This window comes from Thunnus albacares, chromosome 23 (assembly GCF_914725855.1).
Source record: "Thunnus albacares chromosome 23, fThuAlb1.1, whole genome shotgun sequence".
NCBI lineage: Eukaryota > Metazoa > Chordata > Actinopteri > Scombriformes > Scombridae > Thunnus > Thunnus albacares.
The window spans coordinates 19,161,726-19,189,123 of record NC_058128.1 but is presented as its reverse complement, the minus strand read 5'-3'; the positions used below and the strand labels follow the sequence as shown (position 1 = coordinate 19,189,123).

Sequence of the window (27,398 nt, the reverse complement as noted above, 5' to 3'; positions counted from 1 at the left end):
GAATAAAACCCACATTAACCTCCTTTATTTGTGTTTTGCACATCTGTTCCACTTTCATTCTTTTAAATAGTGATTCTTAACCACCATCTGTCATCCATAACAGCTAAAAGCCTTTACTCAAAGCCTTTCCTTTACCCTGTTCGCTCTAATCTGCAGTCTCAAAAAGAAGTGATTTTGTGCACTGTCAAGTCACGATCACGCATACCGGATCTGCTGGTTATATTTTGTGCAAACAGCACCGGACTGATGCAAAATAGCCACAGAAACCTCTACTTATGATGAATTATTCTGTGCAGTTTCCTATGAAGTGTAAATCAATATTGGAGACAGTTCACACAGTTCCATGAAAAATAGTAGGTCAATTAAAACTTCTCTCTCCGATAATAACTTCCTCAAAACCATCTAGTTCCTCATAGAAAAAGCACTAGGTAACCAGGGGCAACAACTGAATGCATCGTCTTCTTTTTAATGAGTCTGGCCAAAGTGTCGCCTGGAGCTCCGCACTTCTAGTTACAGTATAGGTACTGTTGATGTGTGGCAGTGATGACCAACATGATATGACTGTTTTTGGCTTTTTTTATGCAGATAAAATTTTATAGTGGTGTTCCCAGAAACAAATTATTAGTTAAAAAATCCTAATTCATTTGTGGATCATAGACAGGGTCATTACAATGAAACTGCCAGTTTATGTAGCAACTACAGTGAGTTGCTCTACAGTGATATTTAACTGCAGATGGATTATAGTGATGCCAAGTGAAGTTGCACACAACTATGCACAGAAAACATGATGACTGCTGGATCATCAACATGAAATTAACTTTAAAAAAAAGGCATCATCTGCTCTTGGTGGTACATTTGAGCCGCTGCATTCAATATGAAACTGTGCACAACAAGTTTCCTCTGAGGGAAACTCTCCAAATCATTCCCAAACCGCAGTACGTCATGACGGGGAAAGCCCTGCCTTTAAAAGGCATGTAAGAAGCAAATTCTAACACGCCAACCTATAATGTTTGATAATGCACTCTTAATGATTCCACCGCATATCCAAGTGCGCCAGATGAGCCTAGCCCTGAAATTACTATGAGAGCCCTCAATGTCAATTTGGATAAATGGGAATTATACCAATTAGGATAATTGGTCTTTAGGATCCTGCTTAACAAAGACTTGCTCAGTAGTTTTTATGCTCTTTTTATAGGGAATGACGGTATGAATATTAGTCTTCAGCTGTTACTAGTATCGTGTCTTAGATTAGTAGCGCTAATGTAATTACTGCATTTATCTATAAATTGTAATCCATCACACTAATCATTAATTAGCCAACAGAGCTAAACAGACCATTTCCATACACTTCTGCTCTACATGTGAGCTCAACACAACATTCTCCTCCCCTGACAAATCCAGATTACTATTCTAATCACTACTACAACCTCCAACGTGGCCTTCAGGTCATGCCTTTTTAATCTCCAGTGAGGAAATATTGTCTCGCTCTGGCTAATTCCAATTCTTTCACTGCCCCCTCCCCCCCTCTCTCTGTATGTCTCTTTCACTCAGCATGGTCCTTTTTATACTGACTGAGTCTCCGGTGCTGTGCTGGCGGTGTGTGTGTGTGTGTGTGTGTGTTTCTGTCACCGCAGTCAGCCTTGTACCTTTTCGCCACATTTGATGCTATTGTGGGCCAGCCTTTGCATCCGTGTATGTGTGTGTGTGTGTGTGTGTGTGTGTGTGAGCGGTGAAGGGAATCACCAAGGTCAGAAGAGACAAACTGCTGAGTCACCTACTGCTCTTTCATCAGAACAGCTCTCTCTCTCTATGGCAGTTTATTTAAGGAAGGCTCCACTGCTGTTATAGTGGATTACAGTCCATTATTGAATGATATGTCAATTCAGACACTAAATATCAATAACATCAAAGTTCCGACTTGTGTAAAATGCTCAAATATTTCTATAACACCCAGTGTTAATTGATCCGACCCTCGATGGTGTGACAACTGCCATCTGTTAGCGACTGTTAGCGTGCTAACGCTAGTGGCAGAGCACGCTTTCACAAACAGGTCGAAGCTGTTGCTATGGTGATTAATGTAAACATAAGGGAAGCCTCCTGACATCCCAGTAGTGGTCAGGGCTGTTGCCATGGCAAATCCATACCTCAGTGGCTGCTGCGTTTGTGTGTGCCGTTGCATGTGTGTCCCTGTGATGTGAGCACATAAAGCAGACAGGAAGCATCATCTTTCTCTCTTTCCAGTGAAGTCACTCCCTTTTTCCACTGAGTTACACACACACACACGCATACACACACACACACGCACCTTATGCCACTCCTGAATTCTTTTTCTCTCTGTTTTTCTTGTCTCAGGGGAATTCATTTCATCAGGCTGTAGTAGTATGAATGCTTAAAAACCAAATTCTCCAACGAAATGTCTGAGAAGAATCAGCTGTAAGTTGGTAAATGAATCGGGGAAAAGTTAAAAGAAAACTGCCAAAGAAGGTATTGTAAGCAATATTAAGATAAGATAATACAACATCATCATAGTGAAAAAATGCACACTGCATGTTGCCAGCTGTCTTGTTCCTCCTCTTTAATCATGGTAGTCACTTGAGACCTCTACACAGCACACTGCAATAACAGCAATTTTGCAGGTCACCTTCATGTCACGCTATGAGAAAATCTTGGTTGCAATCTGGGGCAAACTGTAGAGAGAGATAGACAGATAAACTGCAGACAATATCAGATCTGAAGCATGTCCCAGTATAAATGTAGATGATTAAAAAATGTGCAGGTATAGTCATGTCATCAGAAGAAAATGCAGCAAAACAAAAAACAAGCTGGCACTGCCCAACCCCCCTCCTGTCTTTGGTCACCAAAATTCTTAAGTCATCTGTTGAGCCACCGTTTGGATTGCTCAACAAAGATTTTTTCTGCCACAACTGTCAACTTTTGCCCAGGACAGACCAAAATCACACACACTGTATATGTTTGAGCATTTAGTAGTACCCATGTGTCAGATCAGGTAATCTCACACCTTTAAAATATTGTGTTGTAGTCTCCACATCTGCTGCAGTTTGATGGAAGTTTCTCAAACCTGTTGATGATCTTTGTTTTGCAGCACCTTCGTCCATTTCTTATGACTTTTTCCTTGGTTTGAGTCAAGCAGGTTTAGGAGCTTTCATCAAGTTGACTTTGAGAACTAGTGTTTTTTGGCTGGATCGGCCACAGACCAGCCCTATGACCCTGAATGTCTGTCTGTCACTTACTGACTGACTCATTGACTGACTCACTGAGTGATGAAGTTACACCATTGTTCGGCCGACCCAGTGTTGGAGTTTCTCCATTGGCTTTTGCTCTTTAAAAATGAATCGGCGCAAACAGTTTCAATTACGTCCTCAGGCGAGTGCAGAGTGAGAGCAGTCCAGAAATAAGTTTTAAAAACACAACCCAATTGCCCACATGGAGGCTCCGACACTGACAGAGCAACAACCTGCGGATACAAAGGGACGCTACGGATCTGTTTTACCAGCCTGTGTGGCGGCTAGCGGCTAGTTAGCATAGCTAGCATCGTTAGCATAGCCATGCCGTGCTGTGTGCACTGCATATACTTTATAAAATAAGGTGTAGCTACTGTGTTTCTGGTTCAACAGCACCGTGCTGGACAGGTGACAGATGTGTTTACAGTGTTTGTACGTCACGGCGCGGATATAAATCACACAGCTGACGGACTGTAAGCCTAACATGCTAATCCCACGTAAACATAAGGATTAGACCATATGACATCTTTTCTGTGGAAAAGTGGCACGAGAGAATCTGATTCCTCACAATTTTGGGCCACATAACAGTTTTTTTTTTGTCTCCAGGTTTTTGTCTCTGTCGTTTCCTCTCAACTCTGTATATCAGTTCACACACCTTTAATCTCAGCATCTCTCTGACATTGATTCATCCGTTTGGATGCACTGGTTCATGTTTTTCTGTTAATGTTTAATTTTGTCCTACAGTACAGAGCTCTGCATGCATGTCCCATCTGTTGGGGTATTGCCGGTGGAGCGGAGCCCATTCTTCACGCCTATATGGACAATGGCTTGGATTACACTGTCTTGAGCTTTTAGACCAAAGTCTGGTTGATGTGTCTGTTTCTTGGATTTTTGTGTTAATTGCATAGAAGACTGTATAGGCATTTTCTTTCAGCGCTCTCTCTCTCTCGTCTTCATCTCCTGCTGTCAGAGCCACAGTGAGAATACAGACTATAATTGGCACTTAATTGCTGCCGTGGCAACAGTGCTATTTAAGCCTACGCACTCTGCAACAAAGGAATATAGCGCGCACACTCACACACACGCACACACAAAAGAGACGTAAGGAAGGAGGCTCTTAGCTCTCTTTCCCTCATTTCACACCAAATGTTTATGTCTTTTCACGGATGGAGACTAGTTATGATGGTGAGGTTTGTGTGTTAGTGCGCTCCTGCTCCTGTGTGCGGAAGTGTTTGTGTTTCACCTGTCCTGTTTTTCCGCTCCATTGCGTTTACACTGCAGCTGTAATAAAATCCTTACCCATCACGCTGTGCCTCCTGTTGCCATAGTGATTCAGATAAGTTTTCCACCTGTGGGTCGGAAACCCACCAAAACCTACTCAGTAAGGTTGAAGTCACATCAGTTGTTGCTGATTTGTCTTTAATTTTTACTCTTGGCCTCTCAAATCATGAAAAAATGTCCAGTTTAATGACATTGTGTGACTCTTAATGTTCAATATTGTATCTCAGCTCAAATGTTCTTGTAGGTTATATTTTAAATAATGAAAAGGGAGTGCAGGTTATTTAAGAAATGTATTATTCAGAGCCCTTACTTCCCCAGAGGTTGGATCTCAACAATTTATATTTGGAAGAATCCTGTTTGAAACCTACTGTTGGAGCCGGAGGACCCATTTAACATAAGGTAGACCCCAAATCAAAGTTTAATGAAATATTTTATTAAACAATCCCCTTAGTTCCATCAAAACTACACTGTGGATTTCAGTTTAGTCCCCTGAAAAGAAAGAAGAAGAAGCTACAGGAAACAACAGGGTTTCAAAAACTCATTAAGTCTTCAAGCTGCTTTATAATGAGGCAATTTGAGCCCAAATGAACCTAATACTATACAATAAATGCAACAAAGTCAACTTTCTCACTGCGTCAGATAAAAGATGTGATCACACCCTCTCCCCACACCTTCCTCCTCCTCTTCCTCCTCCTGGTCTGGTGGACTGGAAGATACTTCAGATGAAACATTTCTGTCCGAGAGCCAAATGTTCTCAAGCCCCCAAAACAGGAGTGGAAGTTTGCCACCGAACCACATTGCCTACCTGCCAACTACATTTCATCTCTCCCTCTCTCTCTCTCTCTCTGTTGGTCATTGTCGTTCTCCCTCCCCGCTGCACGCAAACCCCTCACATCATTTCACTGTTATTCTTTCTTCTTATCTCTCCATTTCCTCTCTGCTCTGCTTTGGGTTATCCCTGATTATTCTGCCTCATTCACACAGCCTGTCCACTCCCTCTTTGTGTGTTTGCATATGTTTCAGGAACTGGCCTATCTTTTCACTCCTATCAAGACACGCAATTCAACCATTGTGATTACTTTGTATTCAAAGCACATGAAAACATTAGCACGCGTGTGTTCATGTGCGTATATGGCTTGCTCAGTGATGATGTTAGCCCGGCGCTGTATAATTGTCCTTGTCCATGTCATTATCAGGCCCTCTGCCATGTGGATGTGTGTGTGTGTGTGTGTGCGTGCGTGTGTGTGTGTGTGCGTGTGTGTGTGTGTGAGAGAGAGAGAGAGAGAGAGAGAGCCAAGGCCATTCAGAGGCAACCGCTTCGGCTTTGATTAAACAGCTAATTATTGATCGGGCAGGAGCAGACCTACAGAGCTGACATTACTCCTCTCTGCATGCAGGTGTGTGTGTGCATGTGTGTGTGTGTGTGTGTGCGCGCATGCACGCTCACACACAGACCCTAATCACTCTCTATTTACTATAAAGTGCACTATATTAACCCCATGCCATTTTATTTGTTAACTATTGTGATAATTGTTTTGAGTCATTTTTTTAAAATAAAAAATGTTCAAATTCTAAATATCTTACATTGGTCGGGACAACAGAAAACATTTGAGGAAGTTACCTTGACAACAGTGATCATTTTTCATTTTCCGACCCCACAACTAATCGATAATCGACAGATTAATTGATAATGCAAATAATGGTTAGTCACAGCCTTATCTGACACAACACACAATCTGATTACATCGTCCTGGTGATTTAGGAAATTGTTGTAGGCATTTTTTACTATTTTCTGATACTTATATAGATATATAGATCAAATAATTAAACAAGATTGCCTGAAAATAGCAGTTTTTGCATCACAAGATACAATTATTACACTCGCAGCAGCATCTATAATAATCTAGTTAATTTGTAGTCCTGTAGTCGTTTGGTCTGCAGAGAAGAGTGGTGATTTAGTAGTCAGACAGCAGTGGGGACAAAAGACCTAATAGTGCTCCTTCACACACTGCAGATGGAGCAGCATGTCGCTGAAAGAGCTGTCCAGAGCGCTTTTAAGGGTTTTATTTAGGAGATGGAAGGTGTTGCCGATTCTTGCCAGGAGTTTGGCCACCATTTGTTTTTCCTCCTCTTCCTCTAAGGAGAGAATTCTTGGACAGAGCCGGCCTTTCTAGATTCTCATTTTGTGTTCGATGGAAGACGCTCTGACAAAAGTGCTTACAAGTGGCGTAGTAGTTGGTCAGTTGGTCACCAAAGTTTTTTTTTTAATGAAGGGTATTCACTAAGACTACAAATGTAAATGATGAAAGCTGTATGTGAGGAAATGTGAGTTAAATATCCTGATGTCAGCTCAACAAAAAGATCAGTGATTGAATGAGTTGTGAAAAATCAGTTTTTGACAAGAGTTTTTTTGTAAATAAGAACTATCTACTTAATAAATAACTGGCTGCCTCAGTAATATCAGACTGGACCGGAGCTGCAGGAAGGCGTTAAAAGTCAGGAACAAACGGCAGGAGGGGCCCGAGGGAAACAGAAAGGTAAAGTCCTGTGAAAAATAACAGACTGCTGCTCTTTTGTCTTGTCTATAATCTCTCTCCTTCTGTGGGGTTCCGGTAAACAGTGCAGCAGATTTTACATCTGATTTTCCCAACCTTAACATTTCAGATGCAGCTTCCTCCATCGCAGCGTTCAGTCAATGTGGCTGGTAAACACCAAAAAGATGGCCACAAATATTTAGTAAATATGGCCCTGGTCTCGTTTGATTATATATCCGCTTTAAGTCTCATCATAGCCAGTAGATAATTAGCTGGTGAGCTAATTAGTCCAGCTAGTAAACTAATTAGGGGCAGGCACTTGAAGCAAAAGTAGAAATACAGGAGTACAATTGGAAATACAGTGTGATCATTCAGCAGCCTTTGTTTTAATCACATCCCCACTAGTCTTGCTACTGCATTGCATTCTGGTCTGTTTTCCCACTATGGCCTTGAAGCTTCTTCTATTGGGGAGTTCTCTGTGATTGTTACACGGTGGCCCTCAGAGAGAAGCTTTTGACTCAGATGGGTTTATATCAAAACCTAATGTTAGCATCAAAGCACCAAATCAAATCTGTGGTGTGTTTGTGGCCATGTTACCTTGTTTCAGGTGGATTTTTGGGGGAATCTGATGACTAAATGACTCTTTAGGATGAATGTATTTTCAGTTTCAGACATTGAGAAACACCGATGGCTGCTGTCAGTCATCATGTTAAATGTGTCACTGTCACCTTGTCAGCCCAGTCAAGTCTCTCCCTCCCTATACTGTGTGTGTGTGTGTGTGTGTGTGTGTGTGTGTAAGTGTAAGTGTGTGAGACAGACTGTTTCCCTGCTGGATATGCTCTTGATGGAGAAACACACACACACACCGTTGCTGCCAATACTTTTCTTGCTCAGCGCACTGACAGAGGCAGTGGAGCTCGACTGACACAATTACACAGGTTCATACAGGAGGAAATGCAATCATTGTTGCCGCGGGTAACGGCAGCAGGGACTGCCAGCTAGTCAACCCCCGACACACACACTCTCACACACACACACACAGGCCAGTGTATGAGCTCAGCTTCCAGATGTTATACAAACAGGTCCTTTTCACCCTGTGCGTGTGTGTATGTGCGTGTGTGTGTGTGTGTGTGTGTGTGTGTGGTAAGCAAATGAATTTAGGGTTGACAAAATGTGAAGTGGACCATGCTGTTCTCCTGCTGTTGTGGTAGTGGTGGAGGTGTATGTGTGTAACGCCATTCACAGCTCTCTCTCTCTCTCTCTCTCTCTCTCACACACACACACACACACACACACTGTCTCTCTCTCTTCTTATCTTTTTCCTTCTATCAGTACAGTCAAGCTTGACGTTATATATTCAGCTTGAATGAACGTGTGTCTGCATGCAAATAATGTACAAATCTTGTCTTCGCTGATGTAGTAATCGATTTTTGTTGCCTTTAGCTGCATTATCATCATTTCTAACTGGAGATCAGAGCTTATCCTCATGTTATTGACTGTCACATCCCCGTACATCAACATTTGTTTCACTATAACCACAGGGATGAGCATTTTGATGATGGCGGTGGAGAGCTCCGTCTAACATGTTGATCCAGTCAGACCTTGTGGCTGTGAGGATGATGTGAGGTGATTTTAAATGATGTCTTCCCAGGAATATATCAGACCTTTCCAAGGATTTCCGGAATTTCTCGCCTAAAATGAAGTTTAATTTTAAAAATATTGCATATAATTAGTCATACAATTACATTTATTCTAATTTTCTGATGTTTATATTTTGTATTTGTTAGATTATGTGGTAAAGTACACTAACTTTGAGGTGGGAACATCACAATACCAACCATACAGAATGGTTCAACCCTCAGTTATACATGTGAGTGGTTTTATGGGAGCATCTTACTGTAATAGAGCAGACTTGAGGTCAATACTGTCGCTGTGGCAAGAAAGGGATATCCATCACATGCAACTATTTCAGCAAGTTGTTTCTGTGGTTTGAGGAATTCAATTGGCCCTACTGCTCTAATTCCTGATGAAGGTCTGCATGACTGATGAAGCCACTTGTTGATCTGTTTGAATCGTTTTCCATTTGCAGATGTTGCACTGTGTTGCGTTCATGGAAAGATCCCCTCCAGACTCGCTTTAAGATATATAAAGATATTCTGCTTTGAAAACCTGTCAAGTCCATTCTCAGTGTTTGTGCACTTGAAGACTTCAGGTTTCTACATCACACTTGTGTAAATACCACGATTGGCTCTGAACTAGTCACAAATCATGCTCATAGGTACACACCTTCAACTCAGATTCACAACATCACAACATCACAAGATCACACGAGAATCCGTCTTGTCAGGCTTCAAGTTATGCGCTTGTGTCCAAACCACCGGTGGTTCAGAGCATTCAGTGTCCAATGAGGATTCTCTTGTGATCTCGCGAATCCAGCTGCCTTGCAAGGTAAGACAGTGATAGACAGATGGTTCATCCAATCACCTGCCAAGTTTGGTTTTTTTTTTGACAGTGCCTGCCCTTTTCCAGTTTCCAGGGACTGCTTCTCAGATGGTTCGGTGTAACAAACCATCTGGCGTGTCAGGTTAGAAAAACTTTCCTCCTTCAGCAGATGAATGTGAAAACAGCCTTCTAGTGTCAAATTCTGCACATACATCATTCTGCACAGTGAAGCTCAAACAGACAAGTGAAGGAACAAAAACATATTTTTGAGTGAATCTAAAAAATATTTTGCCACAAAATCTAACTAATATCTGAAGTTTCAGCTTGAAAAGGTATCGTTAAAAGGTGAAGTCAGTCCAGTTATATTGTTGTAATAATGGTAATTCAAGGTGGGACTATGTCTACCACTGTAATGTGAAAGCGTTAATGAGGTTTGGAGGTTTTCTCGTTTCAGTACAAAACAGCATTTTTCACAAGCGTAAAACCAACACACATGCGCCAAAAATCCCAGGATCTAGTGGTACGTTTCCCTGGAAATGGGACCAGATTTTGTGGAGAATTTCCCTGGAAATCTCATAATCTCAATTCTCTGTATTCAACCCCATGGCCATAGCACATGACTCATACGCATCAAATCATTCAGTGACCTCTTGTGACCTAGAATTAGCTGCGTTCGCCATGCTCCTCTAATCATTTATTCAGATGTTTCCTCTGTATTTTGAAACGTATGCATGGATAATTTTGCTATGACTGCAGCACGAATACAGAAAACAGTGACATTTAACAGGAGCGCTGTTTAATTATGTATTATGCCAAAAAGTATTTTTACACCTCCTGTTCAAATCCTGAATTTACTAAGATATATCCCTATATGAAGCACAAAAGCAACTGCAGATGCAACCAGTCTCACCTGTGATGATTAATAAAGCAACACCTGTGCTATAACTACCAACACCACTGCTGTAAGATACACTTAGAGCTAACCAGTTGTCTCTAATGGAACAGGAATACAGCGATTATACCCACATAGCAGTCAAATCATTTTATAGTGAAGCAGAATCACATCATGAAAGTTATGCACCATAGTTGTGCTACTAACAGACAAGCTACACGTGTGTGTGTGTGTTCCCTGCTGTTATAATAGAGGGATTATTGGGATTATGTGAGATGGGAGTTTAGTGCAGATTAAGAGTGACTGTACTCTCTGATGGGTAGATGGGTAGAAGACACTGTCCTACACGAGCACGCTCTAACACATGCACACACACACAGCTACACAGTCCTGGAGTGTGTGTGTGTGTGATAGAAGAGCTTGTGTGTATATGTATCCCCATGTGGCTTTTTCAGCGGATGCTCATTCATGTATGTACCAATCTCTCTCTCTCTCTCTCAGAGGGTAATGAATCAAACACCTTACACGTGTGTGTGTGTGTGTGTGTGTGTGTGTGTGTGTGTGTGTGTATGTATGAAGCAGCAGTACAGACAACACAGCCCATTTGTTTTGTCTGGCTTTGACGTCACCGAAACCCTCAACAATCATTATCAGTGCAAGCAGGTGTTTGTTATGTGTGTGTATGTAGCAACTCAAGTGATCTGATTGGCTGCCGGACAGTCTACTTTCATTACCAGGGGCAACCAGCATTAAGGATCACTTGTCACTGTAAAAGATGTGTGGAGCGTGAGGTGAGAGTTAAAGAGAGAGGATGACAGAGGGAGGCAGAGGAGGGGGGGAGGACGCGAAGGTGAGAAGAAAACGAGATTCTTACCGAGAGGCGTGAGAAAAACACCAACAGCGAGCAGCGTTAAAAAACGTTTTCTCCGTGTTTGTACCGCTGCAATGGCACGCTGGTGTTTGTCGACCTCGCTTCGCCCCTAAATGGCTGGAGGGCTTTGTGGACGGCAGCACACACACATGCACATATCGATGCTATAGAGAGCTCATTCACTCACAACAGCCTCTCTCCCCTTGAATGAGCAGCACGAAACACACTGACAGCACCAATAGACACACTAAAATACACACTAATTAACTCGATGGATGAATGAAAAACCTCAGAAAATAGACAAAGGAGAGAGTCGTGAAGGTAACCTGATGAGAAATTCATTTTCCAAGGAGGCAGGTGTAAGGAGATGAAAATGAATCAATCTGTCGGTTCCTTGAAACCTCTGAATGAGTCTTGGCTGATGTAACTAGAAGGCCTTGACAGATATTGATATGAAATATTTCATTAACAGAACACGGTCAGTAGAGTAATCTTCAAAAATAGTCATTAACAGTTCATTTCTTTCTTTTTATTTCTCACGTTGGTTATTTAGTTTCTGATTCTTCCTTATAAACCGGACTTTGTTGTAGCAGAGCATAATTACTATTTTTCTTTGTGAAGCATCTTTTATACACTAGTTTACAAAGTGTTTCACACAAGGCCACAGATTCAAAATCATCAAAAATAAAGGCAAATGAAAAACTAATGATTAAGTGGACCAGAATAAAAAAGATAAAAAGATTAAAAATGTTAAAACTGCTCTAATCAAATGAACATGAGTAATATGAAAGGACAAATCAACAACATATTATTTCTGCTCTAAGGAGCATTTTAGCATCTGTCAGCTTCTTGTTTTAGTTTTCCAGCCAAAACTCACTGCTTTCACTAGCTCCGTTTTCATTCGAAACCTACTGTACATTACCCAATTCCAAACATCAGACAACAAAGTTAGCGACTAGCTGGTGAAAATAGCATTTACGTGCTAATGAGCCCAGGAGTTTGTAGAGACTAAAGCAGAGCTAAAGAAGAGTGAATGTTAGACTTACATTCACAAGGTGGACAAAATAGGTAGATAACTATTTGCTAACATGTTCACCATATAAACTAAAGCAAATTATAGTGTCATTGCTGTGGGGCCAAAATCAAGGATGTACATGTATGTAGTACAGCAGATGGTGATGGAATTAGTTAAGCAGGTATTTGATCATAAACCAAAGTATCGGACAAATTAAAATTTGACCTGATGATGGTGCTAGATCAAAAGTTAAGAGATCACCAAAGTAATTGCTATTTATCTTAGGGGGGAACTTGAAATGTGTAACAAATGTCATGGTAATCCATCCAATAGTTGTCGTGATATTTCACTCAAAACCACAAATGTCAACCTCATGGTGGCGCTGTAAAGTCAGCAGATCACCAAAGTCATTGGGATTCATTGTCTGGGAACCACGAATGTCCGTACAAAATTTGTACCAATCCATGTAGTAGATACTGAGATATTTTTGTCTGGACCAAAGACATTGTCACCTTAGAGCCATTGCTGAAAAAACCTTACTTGTCGTCTTAAATTCAGTTTAAGTGTGCGTTTTATGGGTCTTAGAAAGTTATAAACATTGATTTGTGTCAGCTGCAGGTAGCCTGACTGTTGGACAGGAGGAGCTGGCAGAGAGAACAATGAGACGAAAGAGAGAGAGACGTGTTTACTCTAATGCTACATTGGTGAGGCTGAAGGCAATGTGTTGACACAGGAGTCAACACTCGGTTCAGGCAGATTAACTCGCAATAGGCTCATCTTCATTCATCACCCTGCTTGTCCTCCTTGACGCCTACACACACACACACACACACACACACAAACATACACACACATACAAGAACTGAAAGACAAGGCTGAATTTAAATTTCCAGTTATTTCACTTTATATTTGTGTGGTGACAGTTATTGAGGATCATCAGTTTTTTATGATGCGAGAAACAAAAATTTGAAATGATTTTCTACCGTAGCGGTCGTTCTAAGTGAATAAATCAAAAAATTGCTAATGTTCTAATGTTACACCTGGCAGATCCCATCACATTACTATTATTGCAGTGAAATTTTCTGCATATTAATATCGTCTGATAAAGACTTTACATGTTGTTAATGGGATCTCAGAATGGAAAATAACTGAATTGGTTACACTGACGTTTTCTTATTGAAGATAAAAGGAATTTTTCGCTTTCTCCTTTAAAGAGAACCGCAGTTTGGTTTTTTAGAGGTAGAATGCAACCAACCAACTACAGAAAATAACCAAAAATTACAAAGTGTTTAAGCGTCATGTATAGAAAGTCTGGACTACTGACTTGAACATATTTGTTTTACCATTTGATCATTTATTTCATTGCTTTTTTGCAGGAATCATCTTAAGAATTTCTCCATAACATAAAGCTTAAAAGTTTAAAACACGCTTAGACATAATTAACTAAGAGTTTAACACTCAAAACTCAGCTAATCTGCTTCACCAGGACTGTATGGATGTGGTTTTATCAGATGTGATTGACAGTCGCCATGGCAACATAAGCAAATCAATCAACAACTCTCCTCAGCAGTCGACTTTTTAAATTGAAGTTCAAGTGCGAGTAGACAAAATGCAGAGTTTAGTGGGAAACTAACTAGTTACAATATACTGTAGATTCAGATGTTGCTAAATCCTGATTGGCGCAGAGAAATATATGACATCACCTTTTCCCAACTGAGACCCCGCCCACATCAAACCAGTGAGGAGCGCACAGATGAAAACATAAATATACTTCTTATCACTTGTGAAATGACTAAAACTGTTTTTTTATTGTTCACATGAAACCCCATTGCTCATAGTAAGAAGCTAATTGTGAAAATAGGTTTTCAGAGCCTTTAAAGGTGAAATTGGTGATCGCTGGATTGAAGGATGATTTTCTCTATCTTTCTGTATTTTTTATAGACTAGTTACTGCAGGGTCCTACTCTCCTGACAGTTTATAAAATGCATTTTGTATCCCAAAAACTTGCCTAATGTGAAAACCAGAAGTTTCACATCATCCAATAAACACGCTGCTTGTGACTCATGTGACGTTTTTATTCATGTGTTTACAGAGGAGCATTTTCTGAGGTGGTCCTGGCTCAGGAGAAGCTGACAGGTCGGATGTTTGCGGTGAAGTGCATCCCGAAAAAGGCTCTGAAGGGGAAGGAGAGCAGCATCGAGAACGAGATCGCCGTGCTGAGGAAGTGAGTGCTGTGACACAAACACAAGCGCACACACATACACACTCATAAGCCTCCTAATTCCTGGTTACCGGGGCAACTGTGCATCTCCTCTCTTTTCCATGCATCACGACCCTCCTCCCACCCCCCTCGCCCCCCTCCCCAAACCCCCGCCCCCAGGTCACGATCCACAGCTCACCTACCACACATAGGTACACACACACACACACACACACACACATCACGACTGAATCAAGGTGTTGGATGTCTTTGGATTCTCTCTGGAGTTTAAAGTAAGTGTGAATGTGTGCTACTCTAGTAAGTTTGTTGCTCTCTGTTGCTGATCATTATGATAGAGTCCAAGAGCAGAGACAGTGTTGACATGTGTCCTCTAGTGCTTCTGTTTCCAACAACTTATTTTAAAAACTACTGATTAGCTAAACAGCTCTTTGATATGATTACTTATATTTTTGTGGTCTCAGTTCTGCCTGGTCGGTGCATGTATGCTAGTTAAAGATACAGTACAGCTGCAGACACTGCATGATAACTATTTCTTACTTCTTACTTCCAGATTGTGGATATTTGTAGGATGTACAGCCGGCGGTTGATTTTACTATTAGGAAACATACCTTAGCATTGAACACTTTCAAAAATGACAATTTGAGTCTTAACAATTCAAACAAATCGATGTAATGCATACAATCAGGCCATGTTGTGCTTTATATTTCACATATATTAACACAAGCAACTAGTTAGCATGAAGGAAATCATTCATAAGAAATACAACAAGCACATTTCCATTTTAAAATCAAGAAAAAACATCCCAAAAAATGGCATCTAATCCTTCTCCCTCATTGAAAATTCAAGATTCTATGTATATGCAAATATTCTGTTCTATTTTGAAATAAAATATTAAATATTTAATTTCAAAAGTTTAACTGTGGGACACACAAAGTCTCCTACTTCACTGTAAAGTGCATTCACAGTGTTTGTGCACTGGAGGCTTCAAGTTTACACATCACTCTTATAAGTGAAAGTTGTGTTGAATATTGGACCAGGATTGGCTTCCAAACTATTTGTCATTTCATAAATCAAGTTCCCGCCCATTAAAATCAGATTTTCATTGAGCACAGAGAAACTTTCCACTTTCAGCAGATCAATGTGCAAACAAACTCTGCACGTACATCATTCTGCACAGTGAAGCTCAAACATCCAAATGAAGCAACAAGAAGAAAACATATTTTTGAGTGGAGGGGAACGTTAAAGCATGTGTCTTAATGTTCCTTCTTGACCTTGGAGGTGGCAGTTTGACAAAATAATCTAAACATGAGGTCTTAATAGCGTTAATTGGAACTTCAACTGCATCTCACAGTCATCAACAAATGAGCAAACTCCTGCTGAATGAACACTAAGATCAGGCTGAAAGCTCTGAAAGAAGCTAGTAAGTAAGTGGACCTTTGGTTAAGATTAGCATAATTAGTAAGTAAGTGAAGGAAAATTGTGAAGTGGGAGGAGGAATACACAATATCACAACACAAAACATCTTAATTGAAATTCAAATTACATTTATTTGGTGTTTAGTGTTTTTACTGCAGCACCTCCTCCCAGTTTAAGCTGCAATCCTCAAGGCTAATTAACAAGGACCCCCTTTTGTCTCCCTATCACACACACACACACACACACACACACACACAAACAATTACACAGAAGCATCACATGGTTACTGCTGGACTTGTGTATGCTCTGACAATACTGATGTATGAGGCCATTGACAATAAATTTGCTAATTTGGCTGCACTGTGTAACATTAGAGAAAATGAGAATTGCGGGAGAGATGCAGACATTCATTTAGACTAATGGGTGTCATTACTGTAAACAAATGAGAGCATCACTGAGCAGACGGGCAATCTCTACCACACTGCGAGACACCAGGTCGGCTTTGGAGGGAAATCTGCAGGATTACTTTATGACACAAAAACAGGAAGCTGGAGCTGTTCTTCATCAGCGAAACAGAGCAAAATCTGTGAGACTTTGGTGGTAGAATTGTGGGTAATTTAGAGAAACTTTACTAAGGTATTATTTAAAATATAAAAATAGAGACTGCTATCCTCAGAGATACTGAGTCTTTAACAAACAGCACTTACGGTTGTACATTTTATAAAAGAACACGTATACATACATATTCAGTCAATGATGCAATGTCAGTGTCGACTAACTGTCTGAGAGTTGATTTTCAACATTTATTTGAACACGTTAGAGACCATCCAACTCCTACTCCAACCATCAGATGTCATATTAGGAACAAAGTAATCAAAATGAAAACACACGCGTTCATTACACAAAACGTCTAATGAGGAATTTTGTAAATTAAATGTAAACAAAGCAGATTATAAGATTATAAATCAATATAAATCACCACTCAAGCAATCGCAATAGCGTTGTGAAGTGTTTAACTGGCTTCTGAGGCTCATGGGTATTGAAGTTTTTTGAGCCATCCGACATTGCAAACAAAAAACACATGATTTCTCAGATAAAGACTTGAAATAATGAAACTGGTGGCCATACATAAACCTAAGTGACTGTTACGTTATCTGGGAGAATCATGTGATATATCAGAAAAATGGTAACAATGGTGAGAAACACATCCAGAATCAGCAAATGTATGGTCAGAGCTAGGGCTGTAAAAGATTATTATTGATGAATCTTTGGATTATTTTTTGAGTAATCAATGCATTGTTTGTCCTATCAGGTGCCATTAAAAGTAACACACAAGTTTGCAGCCAACAGTCAAAAACTCAAAGGCTTTTACTGTAATTTACAATAATATAAAACAAAGAAAAGAAGCAAATTCTCACAACTGCGAGGCTGAAATCTGAGAATTTTTGGCAATTTTGCATGAGAAATTACTTCATAATTGCCAAAATTGTTGTGCTGCTCAAAAATCAATTGACTAAATTGACTGAGCTAATTTTTTATAAAGTCCATTTTAAAAGATATATAGTTCAAGAGAAGAGGAAACATGCCAGAGAAATCCATGAATGAGAACCACTGACTGTAATGTTTGAGAGGGTTTTTCTGAATGCACCCTGACTGTTCTCTGCCATTAAACTCAGGCTGTTTGCTGCCAGCCCATCATTATCCCAGGCAGGGCTTAAATACACACACATTATCCCTTTTCAACCTGTACGCCTGTGTGCGTGCGTGTGTGTGTATGAGTCACATCTCATCTCTGCAGTTCATCGTCTGCCTGCCGCCACAGAGATCATACGCTCATAATAAGTGTTAGATGCTCACCTGCGCACCTGTTGTGTATTTGTATGTCTTTGTATGTGTGTGTGTGTGTGTGTGTGTGTGTGGGAAGGATAGACCAGGGGGAATTACCTCTGTTCACAATGCAAAAGATGATTAACCCATACACCCACACACAAAATCAATCGTGTTTCTACAAGGTATGAGGTATTAGAATAACGAACGCACACCTACACACACATACACAGACATACACACACACACACAGCAGCATGAAACACCCTCATCACAGTGCCGTAACCATGGAGAAATCAGGAGAGAAGCGACAGGAATGAGCAGAGAGGATGAAAATGGGTTTGGGGAAAATGGACCCTTGTGATTAGAAAGTTTCAGGTTCATTTTGGCGTAAGATTTGTGGTGTGAGAGATTAAAGACCACGGTGACGTAAAGAAAGCAAAGCAGTCAACTTTTCCTCGAACTAAAGGTTAAAATTTTTTAAAATCTGGATTATGAGGTCAGTTTGGGTAACAGACTGTCAGAGTATTACTCTGGATTATCAGTTATTTTTATTTATGTGGCAGAAACTTAATGGGAAACCAACATTTCTGCAGCTCAACAGCAGTCATCAGGATTAAATTTTGGGCATTTGGTTGTGTTAATGGGTTATTGTGTGTGACCTGAAACTTTTAAATATAAAGCTTAACCCATGGTTTGTCTTTGCTTTGCAGGATCAAGCATGAAAACATTGTGGCGCTGGAAGACATCTATGAGAGTCCTGACCACCTCTACCTGATTATGCAGCTGTGAGTCAAAGTTTTACACACAAGTTCAGTTTACTTGTATTTGAGGACTACTCAGTCTTCTGTGGCTCTGTAGGAGGTTTGTAACCCAGATGATGTCATTGTGATGTCATCAGGATTATCTCAGATTGACATGAGCACTAATTTTTAACAAAACTTGTTACAAACTAGAGGTGTGGGCTAAGAGAAGTGGGCATATAGGAGGCAGGGAGCATTTAATCAAAAGATGCTATCCAGTTGCATTATGGGAAATGTAGGATCCAGCTGGATCTCCGTTCTGGCGGCTAAAAGTCAGGATATCTCAGCATCTGCTTCTTCAATTTTGACCATTCTTTTTAAAAAAAATTCCTGCTCCTGTGAGACTTTATGGAAGTGCAGTTCTAAATGAAGCAAACACGATGAAGAATGAGAGGCTGTCACTATAGTTTTGAAAGACAGATTATATTGAATGTTTGCTTCTGAGGTAAAGGATCATTGGTGACAAAGGAAAAAAAATCTCAAATCCTTCCAGATTTTTATTTTTTCATGTTGAAAATAGACAAAAAGACAAACTCTGTTTATTTTGATGTTTGTTTTTGGTCATATTTAATAAAAATGAGAATATAAGAGTGATTTCTCACCAAATAAATTCAAAATACATCTTTATTCTTTAAGTCTGATAGAAATAGTTGGTGACAGAGGGATTTGTTGCAATTTGAGTTGTTTTTTTCATATTACTTATTCATAAAACACATATATATGTGCCAAAAATTCATAATACCCCATCTCACTCTTTCTCACACTTTTAATCTCATTCTTCTGCCCACCCACCCATCACCACAAACACACACTAACACACACACACACACACACACTTTTCAGTTCAATGACAACTTTGAGATGACGACAAGAGCGGCAACAAACACACAAAAAGCCCACCCGTCCTCCCACGCACAAACACCAAGCACCCACAAGGCTTCTATTACATCAATAACATCTCTGCTTTGACGGTCAACAGTAGAGGGAAGCAGGATCGCCTGTGGTTCACCCATAGGTGCTCCACTAACCTCCTCTGCAAGGTTACCACTGCTTACATAAGAGGAGAAGTTGGTCTGGAAGCTTGGCACTCGTACTGGAAATATTTCAGTCAAGTTCAGGTGGAAGTCATGGATGTGGATTACACAACTGTGGTTATGTTTACAACCTCATGTCAGCGGATTATCTGCTCGCCTACCACACATGTATCAGTCCTTCGATTTTGACGCCGACTCTGTTCAAAATACGGGAAACTAGATGTTTTCTCTGATACTGTAAACCAAAACTTTTTACTTTTGATTCAGGAAAAGAACTCTTGGCTAAAAGCTAATATTTTTGAATGACAAACAGCTAATCCACAAGGTTTTGTGGTAATAGGCCATTATTGGTTGGTCATTTTGCACTCAATGCACACTCAATGTAGATAACAGGTATGAATAATTCTTTGCACTCTTTTATTAGTTCCAAATAAACAAAAAATGTGCAGGTGGAGTCTTCACAGCAAAGACTCATCATAAAGCCTTGGTGACCTGGTTGTCGACTGAATCATTGTTAGTGATAGAAAGCAAAATCAAACAACTTTTAGCCAGGAGAGAGCTTCATGCATGCCCTCTACACTCCCTCTGGATGAACAGATGAAGAGTTAGACGTGCAGCTTTGCTCTGCACAAGTTGAAGCTTGTGCAAATCTTTTTCAGTTGTACTTGACCAAACTACCAAACAACAGTCAAGATGAGACAAAAGCAGCGATTGTATAACCGGTCTGATTGAGTGATCAGTCAGGAAATAAACACACCTCCTGATGACAGGCACTGCTCTACCCATTTTGACTACAATCCTTGTATTATTCTGCGATCTAGTTCTGTATTTCACGTAGGAGCTGTATGTCAAAATAGATAACAATGTAACTTGGATGGTTTGAAGCTGCAGATTTTTAAACACAGAGTCAATTTACATGTTTTTATGTGCTCTGCATGTATGAAGTTTGCATTCAGTCTTAATTTTTTAAACTGTTGGATCATAAACTCCAAGCTTGTCAGAGTTTTACAGCAACAGATCTTGGCATATAATAAAAGGCAAACAATTCAAAGTAACTCTGGAATAGACATTGGTTGCAGAGGCTTATATCACAAACCTAATAGCACTAAAAACTGGGAAACTGTTGGTTATTATCAGCAGGTTAGAAACAGAAAGCCACTTTAGCTGAAACTGCTTGCTGTGGTGTGGCTGTACGATCTGTAAAAATAACAGTCTGATAGGATCTATTTGTTTCCTAAGTAGGTTACTATGAAATAGTTAAGTCAGACCTCATCTAATAATGAAAGTTTGAACTGACATCACTGATATTTAATGATATTTATGTTCAGCAGCATGCAGAGTGGCTACATTGTGACCTTTTACATCCAGGCCATGCGCATTTATCCCCTTTCATATATGCAGTCTCTCCTTGAAATGTTCAGGAACATTTCCTGCTTGGGGTCATGTGTGAATGGGAGCAGTGAGAGATTTTCAGGGAAATCTGCACTACCAATTTCCCACCTCAAGACCTAGTAACATTTCAGGGAAAATGCCAGTGCGGCTGTGTTGTGAAGGAAAACTGGAATGTGTCCACTGTAAATGTGATACTTAAAGGGTAGGTTCACATTTTTTCAACTCTATTTTAAAGTAATATTCACATGTCTATATATAATTCACATGTATATTGTAACAGCTTTTGGTCACTGAAATCATTTATCCTCTCTGTACTGGCCTCTGCACTGGCCCTTCCTAATGTATTTACAAAGTAAGTGATGGGGGACAAAATCCAGACACACAGTGAGATAGTCTAATCAAGTGGGTCTCCTCAGTACAAAATTCCCTGTTTGTATTTCTCTGGAAAGCATTTCCTTGCTGAGCTGTAGAAGACAGTAAAACAAAGAGGGAATTCTGTATTAAAAAGACTGTAAATTTGGAAAATACCCACTTGATTTGAATCAAGTCAGTTTTCTGGAGCCTCAGATTAGCTTCAGCTGAACTTAAGACTGCATTTTTACACAGAGTGACGATGTGAATTTTGTCCCTGATCACAGTATGGAGAGGTGAATGACTCTTTCAATGTATATAAGGCCATGTGAATATTGTTTTGAAAAAATGTGAACCTATCCTTTAAAGGCATTATTAGGAACATTATTTACCTGTTAATGTATGATTAAGGTGTATTGTAATGTTATATTTACCTCAGGCAAGACCATTTTTATATTTGAAAGAGCTGTCGTCAACCAAAAGCCCAGAAATCATGTCAAACCCATCATGTTTTAAAGTGAGACTGCTGTATGTAACTTCTGATGAACAGCGGCCACTGTGGCCACAAGTGGTAATTACAAGACAATGCTAAATGCTATAATGTTTTGTAACAGTGGTACAAATGGAGATGAGTCATAAATTCAGTGAACTGACTCAGTGTACAACAATATCTTAAGTTGGCTAACATTAGCTTACATTCAACACCATAAGGTACTGGCCATACCAGACCAAGTAACTCTGTATCAGCAAAACCACTGAGTGTGTTGAACTTAGCAAAAAGGCAGTTTATGGCTCATTAATTCAAATGTTCTATTGTAAGAGGAAGAATGTGTTATTTCCACCTTCAGATTTTAGGAACTTCACAGAGCTGAAGTTCCTCCAACATGTCTGCTGAGAAGTCTTTATACATTACCTGAAATCCCTGTTGGCCAGAATCCAGTCAAAGGTCTTACTCTGATTAAGCTGTTTACCTACAATGGTAACCTTATAATGGAGTTCCCTGTTGTCATGAATAAACCAGTTAACAGAGTATTTCTGTTTCCTGGTGCCACCTGTTTGTTACATTTAACATGTGAGAAGGAAATGATCATCCCTGTTCAGTACTGTTTTACTGTTAAATAACATGACTTTCTGGGAAGTTATACTTATGTAAGTTACACTTAACCAATTGGAGCTTGAAATGCTTTCATTTAACTTAATTAAAGGGAGATAACACCACATTATCCAACAGTTACAGTTAAAGTTGGAATCAAGACTGACACATAAGGGCGATTACTTTCAAAATTGCAGATGCAAGTACATTTTCACTTTATCCAGATGTGAGAAATACGATCTCAGCATTAAAGTATTGCCTGCTAATGTCTGCTGCATTAATCTGTGCATGGACAGTGATTTACTTTATTATACATCCTGCAGTTATGTACTTATAGCTATGCTTTATAGCACAGATTTTCAATTTCAGTAATTTATCATCTCAAGAGGCTTTGACTGTACAGCTTGCTGTTTTATTTTACTGCTTTGACAGGATTTTTTATGTGGGAAAGTTGTGCTCCATTGAATTGAAGTGAGAGGATTTACTTGTCTTAGTTCTGGCGAAGTCATACAGAGACAGTAACGGGAAAGACCTCACCTCTACTCCATCATCCTTCTCCACACCTACATCTATCAGTGCATCTCTTTCTCTCACCTCTATCACACCATCTGCCCTCCTCTCCTTTTCCTACTTTTTTCTCCCCTTACACCTGATTTCCATCACCGTCACCTCTCGCCTCCCTCCTGCTCGCTTGTATTTTTCCTAGATCAGTGTTTTTTTTTTCTTTCACTAGGGCTTTCAGTTCCATCTGTTCATGCAGTATATGTCAGTTGCCATAGTTACAGGGTCAAAGGTAACATCTGGGTTATAACATTTCAGGGTGACCTTGAGGATTGCAGCAGGAGATTTGTTGTGTCTTGAAATGTCAGAAAGATAAATCGTGAATTACGGGGGGACATTTGTGTCAACTGGGCTCAATCCAATAAATGTGTCAACAACTAAACAATAAGTCATACTAGAAAAGGTTGCAGTTTATTTTTTATTTCATTTGTAAATGTTATGGCGTATTTCACACTGTCTGAAGATAAAACATATTCAAGAAAGATGAAAATTAGCCTGAAGCTAACTCTGGTGCGATACATCAAATGGCAACATTTATGTTTAATATTGTACATGATCCATTACAAATAAATAAATATAGTCACATCACCAGTGTGGATGCTTTTATTGCATGTGAGCCATACATAAGCTACATACAGTACATACACTCATCGCTGTGTATGTTGTTACTATGAACATAATGTAATTATTGTAATAATTGTAATTAATGCAGCTTTAATCAAGCAGTAACTCATTATTTATGTGATGTTGTTTATTTAGACGGACCCTACTAGCTTTCTGATTTTTAGGGAAATCACAGTGCTGTTTTAAGCTTCTGCACATTATATGTACAGACAGAGAATCACAGACAGACTGTGGAGAAAAATGTTGAAATATACAGTGGAAGACTTTGTATAAAAGCATCAGAAGAGAGAGTAGTTCAGACTCTCTTTTCATGTGACCCGAGTGCTGCAGGCTGTTTTTCTTGAAGCGCTACACGGTACCATCATCACAACCGATCTGCTGTAACATAAAGTCCATCATTTCCTGTAACTAGTGACAGCAAACTGTGTTTGATCTAAGCACAAACTTCAGCAGTGCTTTTGCAAACATGTAGTAGAAAGTGAAGCTTGTGTAATAGCTGCATTTCTACCGATCACTACTGTAATAAGTAACCTCATTAGTTATAATTATGTGCATTTATTGAGATGTCAGTTCTTTCTCTTAAACGACAGGAATCTCATTTAGGAACAAGGATTTTTGAATATTTTCTGTGTAATTGCGGCTTGGCAGATCAATGCCGTCTGACAGCGTTTCCTTCGTTCCCATTCATCACTGCTTGTCTTACGTAACCTCGACCGCAGGGAAGCAATCAGTCCGTGCTGCTTTGAAAATCGATGCAACCCAGTGCAACGTGGCCTTTATATTGATGCTGTTTGTGTTGTGAATTGCATATTAGTAAAGGATAAAAACACATGCAGTGTAGAGACAAATTGACTTATCCAGTAGAAAGTGTTTCAAGTAGAGACGCAGCATCTGACTATAATGATGCTGCCGCCAAACTGTATACTGGATATTCGGCACATAAATGAGGTGTCAAATCTTTTTAATTCTTAAAGTATAGTTTTCAGTAACGTTTTGGAATTTACATTCGGTTTTGCTTGGATTCATAGGAAGCCTGTAAGCAGCAGAACACAATGACAGTCTGCCAGCTTCTTTGTTGGTGTTCATAGTTGTTAACCTTTGTTTACTCTGGTTTGTGCTTTGACAGTAAGGGTGTGATCATCGACAGTAGTTTATCTGAATTCTGCAGTGCTTTATTTATTCGATTCAGTTAGATTGTACAGGAGACTTTTGGTAGAATTATCATATTGTTGTGTCATTTTACAAAATCTGTAAATAAGAAGTAGAATCTAACAAAATGAGCTAATAAAGCCCCATGGTGCACTCGTGCAGGCGTTTTCACCTATTTTTCATAATTAGACCTCCTCTATGGACTATGTGGACTTGATTGACATCTCCCTTGCTCTCCAGTTAATTCTGTTGCACCTGCTAAGGCGGGACAAATGACCTTTTATCACTGGGTGTGCGCCAAAAACAGACCAGTGCTGGTTTGAGCCAGATGGGCTCCATTCCTTTTAAAGCCGGTACCCAAACAGGCACATACCACTTAGCACCAACAGCATGGTAAACAACAGAGATTAATAAAAACATGTTTCACACAGGTTGTGGTGTCTGAATCTAAATAGAGAAGGGACTGTACTGTCTCTGCAAACACTTGCGGTGAATGCTGAGAAAAGATGTAATGAAAGTTTATCTCAGCATCCCTACCACCTGCTGCTGTTTATCAGCTGATAGAGGTTCAACGTCATACCTGCTGCCTTATATACCACACTTTAACTTAACTTAGAGGTTTAACTCAGAGGTTTGTGACATCGTAGCTCCACCCAGCTTACATCTGACTAGTGGTCTAATCAGCCAAAGGCACTGAAAACACTTGGAGTTTTTTTCTCAGTTAACTTATAACAGTGGAATGCAGTTTATTTTTGCATTGAACATCAGTTCAGACATTTATCATATTATAATGTATATGGATAGCGGAATTATATTCTCACTCATTTTGTGATACTGATTTCAGCCATACTGGCCCTTCCTAATATTGTTTTATCATATTCCTGCGCTTTTACCATTAGCTGTGATGCTAACTGTTTCGTAAGGTAATTAGATTTATTGTTCATCCATTTAATGTTATTTAATTCATTTTTCTAGTTTTTAGTTGCTATTTTCTAATATTTCTTAATGTCAGACATTAACATAACCTGGTGCTTGCACATATTCAAAATAAATGACATCAGAGCTATAGCTTAATCGCTGTCTAGCTGTGTTAATCAGGTTATGCTTACATAGATTAGGAGTTTAATACGATTAGAGTTATTATAGTGTTTACATGACAGTTTCCCCAGTCTGAATATTGTTGTAATCTGCCTTAACTGTTCATGTGAACAAACAAGGGTAGGATCAGAGACACCAGAAGAAAAGAAACTGGGATTTTTCCTCCCTTAATGCCAACTAATCACCACAGCAGCTCAATAGCTCCGGTCAGATCTCTGACTCTGCTGTGATTAGTTATACAGGTCCCAAGGCTGCAGTGGCTCTTCATCTCTGCCACAGCGAACACGCTTGAAAAAAGGGCTCACTGTCAGCCGTGATGCACGACCATCGCCTCGTGAGAGCGATACGACTGCATGCCACTAAATGGATCAGCTGACAGAGGAGAGATAGATGGAGGGGCTGTAAAACGGGAAGAGGGGAGGAATGTAATAAAGGGGCGTTGCAGTATATTCTGGAAAGATTTTGATACCTGAAATTCATCCATCAATACTGGAGAAACAGACATGACTGTACCCTCAGAAAGATTTCTATCTTGTCACCGAGAATGTGAAGATGACAACATTTAGAAATGCTGAGCTTTTATGTTTTTTATCTTTAAAAACACAAAATAGGTTGATTCTTGCTTGTATTCATGCCATCAATCACAAGCACTTTTATCAGATGTTCTGCACTGAAGTCAAAGTTAAAGGTGCCATGCAGAGTTTTTTGTAAACAAAAGTTTGTCACCCAAATACGTGTATATCCTTATAGATCCTCTAACAAACTTCTTCATGCATTTTCTTCCTCAGAAAATATTTGCAAAGCCTAGTTTTTGAAAAATTGGAAACCTGCGTTGTTTATATCCAGATGCTCTTTCTAGCAGTCCTCCTCTTCCCTGCAATTGCTGGCACTTTGCTGTGTTTCTTGTCACATTACCACCACCTGGAATAGTGTGAAACTATTGGCAGGAACATGTATCACATCAGTTGCATGCTCATGCACGTACATCCCCATGCACATGCGAACCAGTAGAACAAAACTCCACAGGGTACCTTTAAATTCATGTAAAATGACTTGACTTTAACAGAATTAAATCTTGAACCAAAACAAAAAAAAGTCTCTCTTCCTCACTTTACTGTATGTCTCCTCGAATGTATTTTTCTCATGAGATATGTGATCATTTAAAAGGCTTCCACAACCTCACAGATGTTTCCATTTCTTCTGGATAATTAGACTTGTGCTCCAGTTTCAGTTGGTGGAGAATTACATGAGGTCACCGAACATCATGAACCAATAAGAATGATATATAAACATATAAGAGGGTGAGGGAGATGTCAGTCAAACTCAGCATGCACCCACCCACACAGTCCTCTGAAGAGAACTAATCAGCCATAATAAGTAATAAGGTCATGAGTGTGTAAGAGCTTTAACGGCCACAGCAACAGAGGAGTTCCCACATGAATTACCGTTAAAACTTAATTTGATTTTTTTTCCAGGAAGACCATTACCAGTAGAGCTGCAACGATTAGCTGACTAAATGAATGTGAATGTGAATATTTTTTGTTTTCTTTGG

At 39.7% G+C, this 27,398-nt stretch overlaps 1 protein-coding gene across 4 annotated transcripts in view; it reads left to right on the top strand.

Annotated features, from left to right (window-relative positions):
• camk1da (calcium/calmodulin-dependent protein kinase 1Da) overlaps positions 1-27,398 on the top strand; it is a 65,419-nt gene that overhangs the window by 15,595 nt on the left and 22,426 nt on the right. For 2 of the 4 annotated variants that reach the window (XR_006400567.1, XM_044343289.1), the window contains exons 2-3: positions 14,370-14,501; positions 18,455-18,529. Coding sequence is in view for 3 of the 4 variants with exons in the window: in XM_044343289.1 (XP_044199224.1) it covers positions 14,370-14,501; positions 18,455-18,529 (207 nt within the window). In the remaining variant the exon portion in view is untranslated. Of the gene's footprint in view, positions 1-9,569; positions 9,642-12,612; positions 12,982-14,369; positions 14,502-18,454; positions 18,530-27,398 lie in introns of those variants that run through there. The other 2 variants (XM_044343290.1, XM_044343292.1) reach the window with 2 other exon arrangements.